At 54.4% G+C, this 15,116-nt stretch overlaps 1 protein-coding gene across 1 annotated transcript; it reads right to left on the bottom strand.

Moving 5' to 3' along the window:
- Positions 1–1,060: 1,060 nt before the first annotated feature.
- On the bottom strand, positions 1,061–14,968 carry fan1 (FANCD2 and FANCI associated nuclease 1). Its single transcript, XM_067973227.1, has 14 exons — positions 14,827–14,968; positions 13,871–14,731; positions 12,538–12,678; positions 12,243–12,441; positions 11,136–11,369; positions 8,974–9,105; positions 7,407–7,515; positions 6,988–7,107; positions 6,446–6,610; positions 5,781–5,946; positions 5,589–5,692; positions 4,328–4,522; positions 3,898–4,026; positions 1,061–3,363 (listed from the first exon to the last, which is right to left on the bottom strand). Exons 1-14 carry the CDS (start codon positions 14,966–14,968, stop codon positions 3,226–3,228), a joined length of 2,835 nt encoding a protein of 944 aa, XP_067829328.1. The 3' UTR covers positions 1,061–3,225.
- Positions 14,969–15,116: the final 148 nt, after the last annotated feature.

Below are 15,116 nucleotides of genomic sequence, written 5' to 3'. Positions count from 1 at the left end.
CAAGGCTGTAATGAATTCTGGAGCCGAGTGATCCTGGCGGAACCCAAACTGAGCATCGGTGAGCATGTTATTGGTAAGTGCCGCTTGATAGCACTGTCGACGACACCTTCCATCACTTTGCCGATGATGGAGAGTAGACTGATGGGGCGGTAATTGGCCGGATTGGATTTGTCCTGATTTTTGTGGACAGGACATACCTGGGCAATTTTCCACAATGGCAGGTAGATGCCAGTGTTGTAGCTGTACTGGAACAGCTTGGCTAGAGATGCGACTAGTTCTGGAGCATAAGTCTTCAGCACTATGACCAGGATGTTGTCGGGGCCCATAGCCTTAGCTGTATCCAGTATACTCAGCCATTTCTTGATATCTTGTGGAGTGAATCGAAATGGCTGAAGACTGGCTTCTGTAATGGTGGGAATATTGGGAGGAGGCCAAAATGGATCATCCACTCGGCACTTCTGGCTGAAGAAGGTTGCAAACGCTTCAGCCTTGTCTTTTGCACTCATGTGCTGGACTCCGCCATCATTGAGGATGGGGATGTTTACAGAGCCTCCTCCTCCTGTTAGTTGTTTAATTGTCCACCACCATTCACCTTCTGTGCTGTAACCTTTCTATGATTCTAGCTGATATCTGTTGAGAAGGGGGAATCAAGGGTCAGGAAAAGATTAACAGGCCTGGTTGATATTTGTACCAGGAGTAGGAATCAATGTTTGGTGGGGTGAGTCTGTGATGGTGTAATCATACTGGGAAACCTGCCTACAGCTAGCCTGATGGGCTGAGCAGTCTCTCACTCTGGATTTTTGTACAAGATCTGGAGCGCTGAGTATTGTTGCAGTGTGATCAGGATAAGAGAATTAAAAAGGTCATTAGTCCCTGAGCTATGTATAGGTTGTGTTTGTGGATATGCTACTTTGCAGGTCTGTACAGCTGTGACCCCAGCTTCATGGCTGGCGTTAGTTTATTAAAAAACTTGAAAGCTTTAGAAAATACAGTAACCTTCCTCTGTCAGCGCAATGGTTGTAGCAGCCTATCCCAGTAACATACCCATAACACAGTCAAATATGCATAGTGAAATATTTAATGCATTTTCTAAATGAAAGGTCATCTTATTGGGGAGCGGGCAGGAAATTGGACATGAAGCTGAGTTCGGATCGGTCAATGCCCTGTGGGTGGCGGAGAGGGCCCAGGGGCTATGTGGCCGGGTCCTGCTCCGACTTCTTGTGTTCTTTAGATTTGTGGTTGGGATCAGATCAGCCATGATCTTATTGAATGGCGGAGCAGGCTCGAGGGGCCGATTGGCCTACTCCTGCTCCAATTTCTTATGTTCTTATGTTCTCCTTGTACAAGTATTAAATTCATGTTCCTTGCTTACATACGTAGCAATGCATAGAAGTTACAACATAGAAAAAGGCCATTCTGCCCGACCACTCTGTCATTGTTTAGAACTATTTGCCAGCATGGAGGATAAACACATTTTCCCACCCTGTCCCCATGTCCATTCATCCACCTTCCAGCCTAATCTCAAACATTGACATTGTTTCTGCCCCAACCACTAACCCTGGAAGTGAATTTCAGAGTTCTGTTCTAAATCTCTTGCATTTAATCTACGGTCCCTTGTTCTAAACCCTCAACTACTGGAAAAAGTCTGCTTTTATCTACCCTGACTCCATCCTTTCATCATTTTAAACACTTCTATAACATTGCTGTGCTCTAACTGCAGGCTTATTAAGGTTTTATATTGGCTTTTATATTCTCTTACCTAGAGATAAAAGCCTAAAATGTTATGGTTTTTAAAAAAAAATCCATATCAACCTTTAATGTCCTGTTAACCAGCCACCCCCCCCCCCCAAATCCCTCTGCTCTTCCCCAGCATCGAGCTTACTGCCCTTCACAGTATAATTACTGCTGTTTTTTTGAACCAAAATGTAATACCTCTCATTTACATCGAATTGTGACACTTTTTAGCCCATTCCACATCTTATCAATATTCCTTTGCAGCTTCCTGATGCTGTTGCATATTTTAATGTTGATATTCCAAAGTATCAAATTGAAAATAGATTTTTTTAGGCACCTTGACAGCAGGAACGAGTGAGTTCAGGAAACCCTAAAGCAGGAGGTGAATAAACAGGTTTGATTCTTTGCATGGATCTGTAGTTCCACAGCGGGGCTGGTGGTGGCGCTGCTGCGGGTGATGTCTGTCTCAGCAGCACCTCCCTCAGGCCATGGCATGTTCCTGCTGGTGGGTGAACAAGCACCCTGGGCTATATTGGAATATCTCACACATCCAGTACTGGCCTGGGCCTGGGGAGGGGGGCAGGATAGACTCGACACAGGGCGGGGAGCAGGAGGCAGGCCATGACTGATTTTCTTATGCTTAAATCCAGGAACACTGAGGCCAATTGTGGCCCCTGGGCCCTCCTGGTCGGCGTAGCTCATTATCCTACTGGGCAGTGCATTTAGCCACTGACCCTGATGGTAGGTGGTGCCTGGTGCTCCTGTTATGGACTTTCAGTCCCTCCTGAGTTAGAACACTAACTGCAGGGAGTGACATAGCAAGAAGACAGGATCTTTGTAAACTACACTGACTACCACCCTCTGCCTGCTAATACTGGGCCCAGTATTAGTGGCTCAAGCTTTGACTGAACAGTTCTGGATATTAAAGTTTTAATTTATGAAATGTTTCCCAGGCCAGAAGAGCTAATTATAGAGCAGCCATGTACAAAACTGTATGACTGCCACAGATGAAAACGAACACAGCAACGATAGCACTTAGATCAAGAATAAATCCCACTTTATGTATAGAACTTTATGTATACAGAAGCTTTGAGTGGGGACTACCCAGGGTGCACACAGCCTCAGGACTGGCTTCAAAACCACTGCTGCTTTATCAACGACTAAAATTCTCATTTATAGAATTAATTATAATCTCCAGAGACGGATATCAGACGGCCCGTCCCTCCCCTCCTCAGACATGGGGACTAGGGACCAGATGGCCTGTCCCTCTCTAAAGACGGTGATGAGTACCAGACAGTGAGAGCTTGATTTTTGGTCATTTCACATTAAATTAGAAAATACATCTTTAAAAACAGTCTTGTTAAAAAGTGGCACCAAGTACTGCCCAATCAGCAGCCTCACTCCTGGGGATCTGGGTACTGCACGTTATATTAAAGCTAACGAGTGAGGGTGTGATAGTCACTGGGGGACGAGCCGGTCCTTTCCCTGACATTAACTGAGCCGGTGACTGCGTGCTCCGACCGCACTGACGTGGCAAATCTCAGCATCGGCTCCAAGTCTCTGCAGCTCATCGAGCCACACCATCTGTTTGTGGGAGAGTCGGTCGCTCGGACCTTTCACTTCTACCAGCTGGAAACAAAGAGAAAAATAAATACAGGTAAGGAGTGTTTAGAGTGAGGGGATCACTTCAGGTGTGATGGTAATAGACAGACATAAAAATCAGGAAGAGATTGTGTTAAAGGAGCATTTGATAGTACAGGCAGCGCAGTGTGTAAAGACGTGTAATAGTGCGACACAACCAACACTGACACCAGAATGCAGTCAGGGCTCCAGTTTTCAGCTATTGTATGTCTTTTCCCCTATCCCTGCTTTCTACCCTATAGCCCTCGCTCCCCTCACCCAATATTGAGTGAGCAGAGAATGATGAGGAGCAGGAACCTTGGCCGTTTTCTCCTTCTTAAGTCGAGGCCACTGATGATCATTGGATTCTCTTCTACCCTCAGGCTGAGCTGCTCATTGGGTGATGTATTTACATGAACAGCAAAGAAAATATATCAGAACATTGTGAATCAGGCTATTGACTTAGTGACTGTGGCCCTTTGAGATGACAGTCTCAGTAAACACACTTGTTGTGCCATTGCCTCAGTTTCACTGTCTGCTCACCTTGTAGCGAAGGCTGTGGCTGTTCCACACCACGAGATCAGGGAGACCCCCACGGCAATGCCTCAAGTCCTTGGCCAGAATCCTACAAACGCCACTCAGGAACACACCACCCAGACAGCTCACCAGGCTCTGCAAACACATCCCACAAACACGTGAATTCAGGACCAATGGGACGACTTCACTACAAATCTGACAGTCCAATTGGTCACAGTCCTTACACTGCGATTTCAAGAGTGTACTTGTGGGTGGAGTAAATTTTCATCCTGTGTCTGTCACTGTATTAAATTGAGGTACTGTTATACAGTGACAGACTGGTGGGTACAGGTCTGTCACTGTATAACAGAGGTACAGTACTGGTGGGTACAGGTCTGTCACTGTATAACACGGCAGTACGCAGGGGTATAGGTGGACCGGGGTAGAAGCTGTGTACCTGGGCCTGCTGAAGAGAGCTGAAGATCTTCCAGTTGACTAATGTGGCAGCTTTGCCCTTGTGACTGTTCCACACGTCAGCGATCAGTGTATGGAGGGTCCTTGTGGGGGCGTTGCGCAGGAACTCAAGCCTCAATTCAATGGGCTCCCTCCGGTGCTGGTAGAAACAGTCAGTGTAGAGATCCAGAGGGCACGCCTGGGGCACAAACTCACCATTACATTAGTGCTTCTCACTGGAACAAGAAAAGACCAAGGTCCATCTAGTTCACCTGCTACCATCCTGGTAGTTGCATGATACAATGATAATAGAGTTATTGACTAATCCTAGCAATCAAACTCTATCAGTGAATCTACAACAGACCCAGACATGAGGCGAGGAAACCCTCAGTGGTGGAGAGCTTTGGGAACCATAGGTCCAAAGTCAACTGCTCCTGTCAAGCATGTTACACTTACCATATGTCATGTCTCTCATTACTCAGATACTGTATCCCAAAATATTATTTTCTGAAAGAAATCTATCTAATTTGCATTTGAATGAACCAACGCTAACTGCTTCCACCATCTCCCGGCTGTGAGGTCCAGAGCAGGAGCGCACGGCCCGGTGTGGGACTGAGGAGTTATACTGACCAGGAGCGCGCCGCCCGGTGTGGGACTGAGGAGTTATACTGACCAGGAGCGCGCCGCCCGGCGTGGGACTGAGGAGTTATACCGACCAGGAGCGCGCTGCCCGGCGTGGGACTGAGGAGTTATACCGACCAGGAGCGCGCCGCCCGGCGTGGGACTGAGGAGTTATACCGACCAGGAGCGCGCCGCCCGGCGTGGGACTGAGGAGTTATACCGACCAGGAGCGCGCCGCCCGGCGTGGGACTGAGGAGTTATACCGACCAGGAACGCGCTGCCCGGCGTGGGACTGAGGAGTTATACCGACCAGGAGCGCGCCGCCCGGCGTGGGACTGAGGAGTTATACTGACCAGGAGCGCGCCGCTCGGCGTGGGACTGAGTTATACTGACCAGGAGCGCGCCGCCCGGTGTGGGACTGAGGAGTTATACTGACCAGGAGCGCGCCGCCCGGCGTGGGACTGAGGAGTTATACTGACCAGGAGCGCGCCGCCCGGCGTGGGACTGAGTTATACTGACCAGGAGCGCCCCGCCCGGCGTGGGACTGAGTTATACTGACCAGGAGCGCGCCGCCAGGCGTGGGACCCCTGCATCAGTCTGGGGGAGCAGCTGCCCCAGAATCACGTAATGTTTCAGCCAAATACCTGATACGGATTTCGGAAAACATCCGGGATTCCAGCCAGGAAGATGATTTCCCAGAAAAGAAGTCCAAATAGCATTAAAAACGTTTCACCTTCCCCGTGTATCCCTGGAACAAACAGATGCACAGATCATTGCCCAGTGTCCTCGAGGCTCAGCCACAATTCAAGTGAATGGGCTTGGTGAAGATGATTTACCCTGATCGAAGCCTTGGCGCTGGTAGTGAGCTAGAGACACCTCTTCCACTGAGCAAATCATCGTAGAGCACGAGTCTCCCTCCTCCAAACTCGGCCCACCACTACTGCCCTCCATCAGGAACAAGGCATTGCCCATCCCTGGGCACGATCTGCCCTTCACTGTCACCTAGAAAGACAATTAAAACCTAAAATTCTATCTTCTTCAGATGTGACCTGGTTCCCACGGCATGATTATCCTGAAATAATTTACATTAAAGGGTTAAGTAAGAGCCTCCTATACTGGCTCAGTGGTAACGGCACACCGCCCGGTGTGGGACTGAGCCCCACGGACCGGGAGGGCACCGCCCGGTGTGGGACTGAGCCCCACGGAGCCCAGGTCTGATCTCAGCCATGGGAGTGGTGCTACAATTAGTCCCAGTCTCCGAGCTAGGGAAAAGAAAAATAATCAGCCCGGGGTCCAGCTCCTGCTCACTGCCCAGTGACCCCTGCTGGGAAGTGTGTGTAAGGAGGACGTGCTCAAAATCATCTGCTTCAGATACTTCAAAGAGAATTAAACAAAGGGATGTTTAAACTCCAGATGCCGTTTGAAGTGTCCCGTGTTCACACTGGGGTGAATTATAACCTCGGCTGTGGGGCCCCTGATTCCTGTCCTCAGGACCACTCACATGTTGCACATCTTCCACTCTCATCACTGGCAGATCCTGCAGAAGGTGATGCCATTTCTTGCAGCTCGGAGAGTCGCGTATCCGCAGTGCCCGCTGGTACAGCGCCAGGCGATGTCCCGTACGCACGCTCGCGTCCTCCAAACCTTCCCGGATACAGCCGATAGCCTGGAGCCCAAAGGTACGTGAACAGGAATCAATTCTAACAGAACAATCTGAGGAGACAGTCAGTGAGCTGAGTCCAAGTCTAATCTCAGCTTCCACCCACCAGTTAAACTTTTACATCCACCGGACCTAGTTATTGATCAAACCTGGTTTAAGGTTTAACCTGATCAGGATCACTGAGCATTCGGGCAGAGTGTGGGAAGCAGCCTCCGCTGTCTGTGAGCTGCTCTGTCTCGGACCCAGCGGGACTTCCTCTGACTGATCACTAATCACAGGGTGCCAGCGGTACTGGGATCTGCTCACACTCTCACTTTGTATGAACTTCAGAAGGGCTTTAAACGTTAAACAGCAGTCTCACGGTCAGTCTCACGGTCAGTTACCTGATCGGTCCGTTTCAGATGCTGCTGGAGGTTCAGTCCCAGCCGATCCCACCAATGGCCTCGACTCTCTGGACAATAAACCATTTGATCCAAAAGGCTCTTCAATTCCTCCACCGCCTCCTGAGCATGAGATTCGAAGACAGTTTAACATCCGCAATACCGAGCTGCTCCAATTATCTCCTCTACAATCAGTTAAACCAAACAAAACCAATCTGCTCCTCTGTACCGTATCGCTCGCGCCCCATGTCGGACTGCTGGGTGCTGCACCGGATCAGCTGCGCCAGATCGCCAGCGCCCCGGATCAGCCGCGCCGGATCGCCAGCGCCCCGCATCGCCAGCGCCCCGCCCCGGATTCCCTCGTTCTGTACCGGATTGCCGGGCCCCGCGCCGGATCGCCGGGCTTTGGTTTATATTTTTACCTCATACATATGCAACCGCTGTAAAATTTGAACCCCACAGAATCGGATTCGTGTGTAGACCCAGCCCGCGGTGAAACACCGGAGAAACACCGGGAGCTCCTGATGGAATCTGCAATTAAACCAACATCAGTCACCAGTTGTAAAATGAAAAAGAAACAAACTTGTCAAGTATTGAGTTTTTAGTGTGACTGGGTGGTGCGGGGATCGGACATTGCACCTCTCCCTCAGGACCCTGGGCTCAAACCCATCTGTCTGAGGCTCTTACAGACCTTGGCCAGGCTCAACCCAGTCCTGCTGGACTCGAATCCACAGAACAAACAGGCACAGGTTCATTGGTGAGAGAGCAAAAATAGGCAGCATTCTTTGAGGCACAATGATGGGACAGTGTAGAGGGAGCTTTACTCTGTATCTAACCCGTGCTGTACCTGCCCTGGGAGTGTTTGATGGGACAGTGTAGAGGGAGCTTTACTCTGTATCTAACCCGTGCTGTACCTGCCCTGGGAGTGTTTGATGCTGACAGTGGATGCCTGAAATGAAAGGTGTAGAAGTTGTTTCACTCCCCAGTGCTAACACCCCTTCACCTTGATGAGCACAAAATTTACTAAAGAAAATTAAAAGTACAAAGTACAAACTCAGCCCCCTGTTTGACCCAAACTTAGTTTCAAAGCCCATATCCTATCCAGCAAAACCACCTATTGCCACCCACCACCACTGAAACCCTTGTCCATTCCTTCTGCCTCTAGGTTCCACTTCTCCAATGCTCTGCTCGTTAGCTTCAACTCCATCCTTCACAAACTCCAACTTGCCCAAACCTCTGCTGCTTGCATGTGACCATGCACTAAGTCTGGTTCTCCTTTCCTGCATCCTTGCGAATCTCCACATTGAATTTAAGGTCCTCATGAACTATGGCCTCAGCCCTACCCTCCCTACCTCTGCAATCTCCTCCACCCTCACACACTAGCACATGCCCTCCACTCTTCCAATTCTGGTCTCCCCTTCGTACATTTCATTTTGGGATGCATAGCCGTCTTGGTCTGACATGCTGGAACTCTTTCTAAATGCCTCTCCCTCACTACTTCTCTCCACACCTTCAGTCTCCTCAAAACCTTACTTTGACATGCCATTGGTCACCTCTCCAATTCTTCTTTTATTACTGCTCTGTAACACTTAGTCTCTGTGAAACATCCTGGGACATTTATTACATTAAATGCTCCATATAAATGCAAGGTGCTGTTATCCAGGTCCAATCTCCACACCAACCCCTCCCACCACCACCTCTGTGCTTCTGAATCCTCCCATCTCCAGGGAGACAGGAACAGGTGAGGCCCAGTTCCTTGGTGGAGCTGCTCCCACAGTCACCGTCACCAAACTCCCGGTTATGCGATTAACAAAGTGCCTCCAATTACAAAGTAGCACATGGCCCCTCAGTCGGTGTTTATTTATCCATGGTGGTGGGCGGAGGAGGGGTGGGGTCTTTCCCCCCATTAAATGCTGTTACCTCCTGACACAGATAAGTTGGTGAGTGTAACCCACAGACCCAACAGTGCTGTGCACCCCCTCCCATTACCTGATGTCGCTGCTGTTCTCCAGCTGGGTCCATTTCTCTCTGGCAGTTTTATAAAGCTGCAGAGCATCGCCCCAGGTCCCACTGACCATTGCAGCCTCCACCTCGGTCAGAGAACGCACGGCCGCATCATACCTGTCAGGGAACATACATCGCACCCATCATGGAACATACACCGCACCCGTCGGGGAGTGTACAACATACACCGCACCCGTCATGGAACATACACCGCACTCGTCGGGGAGTGTACAACATACGCCGCACCCGTCATGGAACATACACCGCACCCGTCGGGGAGCGCACAACATACGCCGCACCCGTCGGGGAGCGCACAACATACGCCGCACCCGTCGGGGAGCGCACAACATACGCCGCACCCGTCATGGAACATACACCGCACTCGTCGGGGAGTGTACAACATACGCCGCACCCGTCATGGAACATACACCGCACCCGTCGGGGAGCGCACAACATACGCCGCACCCGTCGGGGAGCGCACAACATACGCCGCACCCGTCGGGGAGCGCACAACATACGCCGCACCCGTCGGGGAGCGCACAACATACGCCGCACCCGTCGGGGAGCGCACAACAAACGCCGCACCCGTCGGGGAGCGCACAACTAACGCCGCACCCGTCGGGGAGCGCACAACTAACGCCGCACCCGTCGGGGAGCGCACAACTAACGCCGCACCCGTCGGGGAGCGCACAACTAACGCCGCACCCGTCGGGGAGCGCACAACTAACGCCGCACCCGTCGGGGAGCGCACAACTAACGCCGCACCCGTCGGGGAGCGCACAACTAACGCCGCACCCGTCGGGGAGCGCACAACTAACGCCGCACCCGTCGGGGAGCGCACAACTAACGCCGCACCCGTCGGGGAGCGCACAACTAACGCCGCACCCGTCGGGGAGCGCACAACTAACGCCGCACCCGTCGGGGAGCGCACAACTAACGCCGCACCCGTCGGGGAGCGCACAACTAACGCCGCACCCGTCGGGGAGCGCACAACTAACGCCGCACCCGTCGGGGAGCGCACAACTAACGCCGCACCCGTCGGGGAGCGCACAACTAACGCCGCACCCGTCGGGGAGCGCACAACTAACGCCGCACCCGTCGGGGAGCGCACAACTAACGCCGCACCCGTCGGGGAGCGCACAACTAACGCCGCACCCGTCGGGGAGCGCACAACTAACGCCGCACCCGTCGGGGAGCGCACAACTAACGCCGCACCCGTCGGGGAGCGCACAACTAACGCCGCACCCGTCGGGGAGCGCACAACTAACGCCGCACCCGTCGGGGAGCGCACAACTAACGCCGCACCCGTCGGGGAGCGCACAACTAACGCCGCACCCGTCGGGGAGCGCACAACTAACGCCGCACCCGTCGGGGAGCGCACAACTAACGCCGCACCCGTCGGGGAGCGCACAACTAACGCCGCACCCGTCGGGGAGCGCACAACTAACGCCGCACCCGTCGGGGAGCGCACAACTAACGCCGCACCCGTCGGGGAGCGCACAACTAACGCCGCACCCGTCGGGGAGCGCACAACTAACGCCGCACCCGTCGGGGAGCGCACAACTAACGCCGCACCCGTCGGGGAGCGCACAACTAACGCCGCACCCGTCGGGGAGCGCACAACTAACGCCGCACCCGTCGGGGAGCGCACAACTAACGCCGCACCCGTCGGGGAGCGCACAACTAACGCCGCACCCGTCGGGGAGCGCACAACTAACGCCGCACCCGTCGGGGAGCGCACAACTAACGCCGCACCCGTCGGGGAGCGCACAACTAACGCCGCACCCGTCGGGGAGCGTACAACATACACCGCACCCGTCGGGGAGCGTACAACATACACCGCACCCGTCGGGGAGCGCACAACATACACCGCACCCGTCGGGGAGCGCACAACTAACGCCGCACCCGTCGGGGAGCGCACAACTAACGCCGCACCCGTCGGGGAGCGCACAACTAACGCCGCACCCGTCGGGGAGCGTACAACATACACCGCACCCGGCGGGGAGCGTACAACATACACCGCACCCGTCGGGGAGCGTACAACATACACCGCACCCGTCGGGGAGCGTACAACATGCTCCTTGGGGCTCAGTCCCACACGGGGCAGTGCATTTACCCTGTTAACTCTATGGATGTCGTGGCCTCACCTGAGCAGGTCATCCCTGTGCCGGAAGATTTTAGTTTCCCTCAGCACCGTGTAACTGGGGTACGTTACATGGCCCATGTTGACCATGAGCACTGTGGACAGCTGGCTCTGACCAGCACAGGCCGCCTCCTCCTCACCAGTCCCGTCAGTCAGAGAGAAAAGTAGCAACGCACGAGAGAACACGGCACGAGCTGGCTTAGTGACCCTCACACACTGTCCGACCAATTCCTTCACCCTGGTAACACACAACACACCATCAAGCACAGGCCATCAAACATACACACGCACCATTAAACACAGACATTGAATTACATAAAATGTACAGCACAGAAACAGGCCATTCGGCCCAACTGGTCTATGCTGGGGTTTATGCTCCACACGAGCCTCCTCCCACTGAACTTCATCTCACCCCATCAACATATCCGTCTACTCCCTTCTCCCTCATATGTTTATCTAGCTTCCCCTTAAATGCATCTATCCTATTTCTCCCAACCACTCCATGTGGTAGCGAGTTCCTCATTCTCACCACTCTCTGTGAAAAGAAGTTTCTCCTGAATTCCCCCTTGGATTTATATGTGACTATTTTATATTTATGGCCCCTAGTTTTGGAGCATTAGTCTAGACACAGCAAGCCATTGCCCACCCTCACCAATTCTACACTACAGATCCTGAACCCCATCTCATACAGACCCAGGAAAAACGGGAGGACAGTCCATCAGGCCCACCATGCTCATGTTACCCATTAGATGTTATGCAACCCCCATCCCCACTAACTCCTGGGGTGCGGGGAACAAAAATAACACTCTCTCCCCTCCCTCGCTCACTGCCTCTTGCCTCGCCCCTCTCCATCTTTCCGCCCTGCCTCCTCTCCCCTCCCCTCCCACCGTAGCTCCCTTCCTCACTGCCCCCTCTCCCCATCATCTTTCCCTCCCTCAATGTCCCCCCCACCTGCCCCTCACTGTCCCCGTCCTTCCCGCCCCTCCTCACTGCCCCCGTCCTTCCCGCCCCTCCTCACTGCCCCCTTCCTCAACCCCCCCGGGCTGTGTGGAATCCGCTCCAGTCTAATATGCAGTCGGTACAAAGGTTAGAACGGTGCTGGTTGAAGGACCTGTTGAGGATGACACGGCCGGGACTCGATGGGTTCTGGTTACAGCTGAAGATGGACTGCTGATTGGCCAAACGTAGCAGAGACCCCAGGAGCTCCGCCCTCTGGCCCTGGGGTCGCAGGTGGAAGGTTTTAGCCAATAGTTTCAGTTCAGGGGCCGACAGCAGGTCCAGGGCCTCGGAGATGTCACACAGCTCTGACCCTGGGGGGGGGGGGGGTAAAGGTCATAGTCAGAATATAAACAGACAGGGCCCTGGGGGGGGTACTTCAATCTTCTGATTAAAACCTGACTCCGTACCTGTCTGTAACAAGCCGGTGATTACCAGCTCCTCAATGGTGGGGGTCAGATCCGAGTCAATTTCTGCGTAATCCAGTCTGTTCACTTTCAGCCAATTCAGCTTCCGCTGAAAGAGTCGCACATACAGCTTCTGACCAGCAACTGAGGACAAGAGGGAGCACCTAGTAACTACAGTGAGAGTGAAAGACCCAAACAGGTAGCAGGAAAAGTTGATAAGGCTGTTAAAAAAAAGCAAACGGGATCCTTGCCTGTACAGACACAGAGGCCTCAGCTGGAGTATTGTGTCCAGCTCTGGGCACCACACTTTAGGAAGGATGTGAAGGCCTTAGAGAAGGTGCAGAGGAGATTTACTAGAGAGGTAACAGGGATGAAGTACTTCAGTTATGTGGAGAGACTGGGAGAAGCTGGGGTTGTTCTCCTTGAAGCAAAGAAGGTTAAGGTGAGATTTAATAGAGGTGTTCGAAATTATGACAGGTTTTGATAGAGTAAATAAGGAGAAACCGTTTCCACTGGCAGGAGGGGCGGTAACACAGATTTAAAGCAATTGGCAAAAGAAACAGGAGGCAGATGAGGAGAATTTTTTAATGCCGTGAGTTGCGGTGATCTGGAATGCACTGCCTGAAAGGGTGGTGGAAGCAGATTTAATAGTAACTTTCAAAAGAGAATTGGATAAATACTTGAAGGGAAAATAATTGCAGGGCTATCGGGAAAGAGCAGAGGAATGGGACTAATTGGATAGCTCTTTCAAAGAGCCAGCACAGGCACGATGGGCTGAATGGTCCCCTTCTGTGCTGTATATTTCTATGAAACAGACCCTGGGGCAAAGCCCAATGGGTACTGTGTGGAGGGTAGTCCCACTACAAGGGCGATTCGACAGCTCACAGTCACCAAATAACAGAAAGTGTGTCACCTCTCTGATTGATCAAAGTAGTGGAACACAAACAATTCCAGGCAAATCCGTTCAGCACCTGGACCTTATATCTCAAATAGAACAAGTCTTCAGTTTTTTCCTCCTCCGATGAAGGCACTGACTTGCTGGCTGCGGACTCTGATGGCGCTGGACACTCTCTAGCGCTTCACTCAATTCACCATGGACACGTGAACCTTAAAGTGAGTGTCTGCAGGGTATTTAACCATGGGGTGCATCACAGCAGAGCCTGATCTGGTTCTCACTCCATGTCCACCGGAGTGACCGGAGAGTGAGGACTCTGGTCCCTGGCCTGTGGTACTGAGGCTGACTGTATTCACCCACAGTAAATGCAGCGAGGCTCAGCCTGCTCTTCACAGCATCCTCACTGACTTCTAGTGCCCTTCGATTTACCGGTGGGGATACCTGAGAGGTGCCGGAATATTCGAATCCAATCGTTGTCTTCTTCATTGAAGAGTTCTTTATCTTCACTCTCGAGAACGGTGTCCAGCACCATCAGAAAGTTAGCCAGGTAGTAGGGTGATGGGGCCGTGTCCTCACCCACTGCCCGCTCACAGGGGGCTCCAGCCGGGCCAGCTCCATTCCCACTCCGCGCCGCCCGTTCATCCCTTAAACCCACACATTCTACATCTTCGTTACGGGTGTTTAAAGCAAAGTGACTCGGCGCCTCTCCCCCGGGGACCTCCCCCGCCCCGCCCGGCCCACCCCCGGGGACCTCCCCCGCCCCGCCCGGCCCACCCCCGGGGACCTCCCCCGCCCCGCCCGGCCCACCCCCGGGGACCTCCCCCGCCCCGCCCGGCCCAACCCCGGGGACCTCCCCCGCCCCGCCCGGCCCAACCCCGGGGACCTCCCCCGCGCCGCCCGGCCCAACCCCGGGGACCTCCCCCGCGCCGCCCGGCCCAACCCCGGGGACCTCCCCCGCGCCGCCCGGCCCAACCCCGGGGACCTCCCCCGCGCCGCCCGGCCCAACCCCGGGGACCTCCCCCGCGCCGCCCGGCCCAACCCCGGGGACCTCCCCCGCGCCGCCCGGCCCAACCCCGGGGACCTCCCCCGCCCCGCCCGGCCCAACCCCGGGGACCTCCCCCGCCCCGCCCGGCCCAACCCCGGGGACCTCCCCCGCGCCGCCCGGCCCACCCCCGGGGACCTCCCCCGCCCCGCCCAACCCCGGGGACCTCCCCCGCGCCGCCCGGCCCACCCCCGGGGACCTCCCCCGGCCCTCCCTCGAGGACCACTCCCGGCCCACCGCCAGGTCTCGCTCTCCGATATCTCCTCGAGAGTTTGGAGACCAGGTTTCCCCCGGGTTCGTACCTCCCCCCGCCCTGCTGCCCCCCTGAACCGCTGTTAACCCGGGGCGGAGCGGCCTGTGATTCTGTCGCTGCCCCGCCCGGAGGCTCTCCTGGGGACGGGGACGGGGACGGGGACGGGGACGGGGACGCCTCCTCTGTGGTCCGTTGGCTGCCGCCAGAGGCGGCTTCTCTTCGGCTCCGGAGAGAGAGGCGGCATCGTGGTCTCTTCCTGTCCGGCGAAGACATCACAGCGCCGGGGGAGAGGAGGTCAGCCCCGACCCTCACACTGGCCCACCAATCACAGCCCCTCACACCGGCAGGCCAATCACAGCCCTCACACCGGCAGGCCAATCACAGCCCCTCAC

Source organism: Heptranchias perlo, chromosome 38, assembly GCF_035084215.1.
Source record: "Heptranchias perlo isolate sHepPer1 chromosome 38, sHepPer1.hap1, whole genome shotgun sequence".
NCBI classification, from domain to species: Eukaryota; Metazoa; Chordata; class Chondrichthyes; order Hexanchiformes; family Hexanchidae; genus Heptranchias; species Heptranchias perlo.
This window is presented reverse-complemented; position numbering and strand designations above follow the sequence as displayed.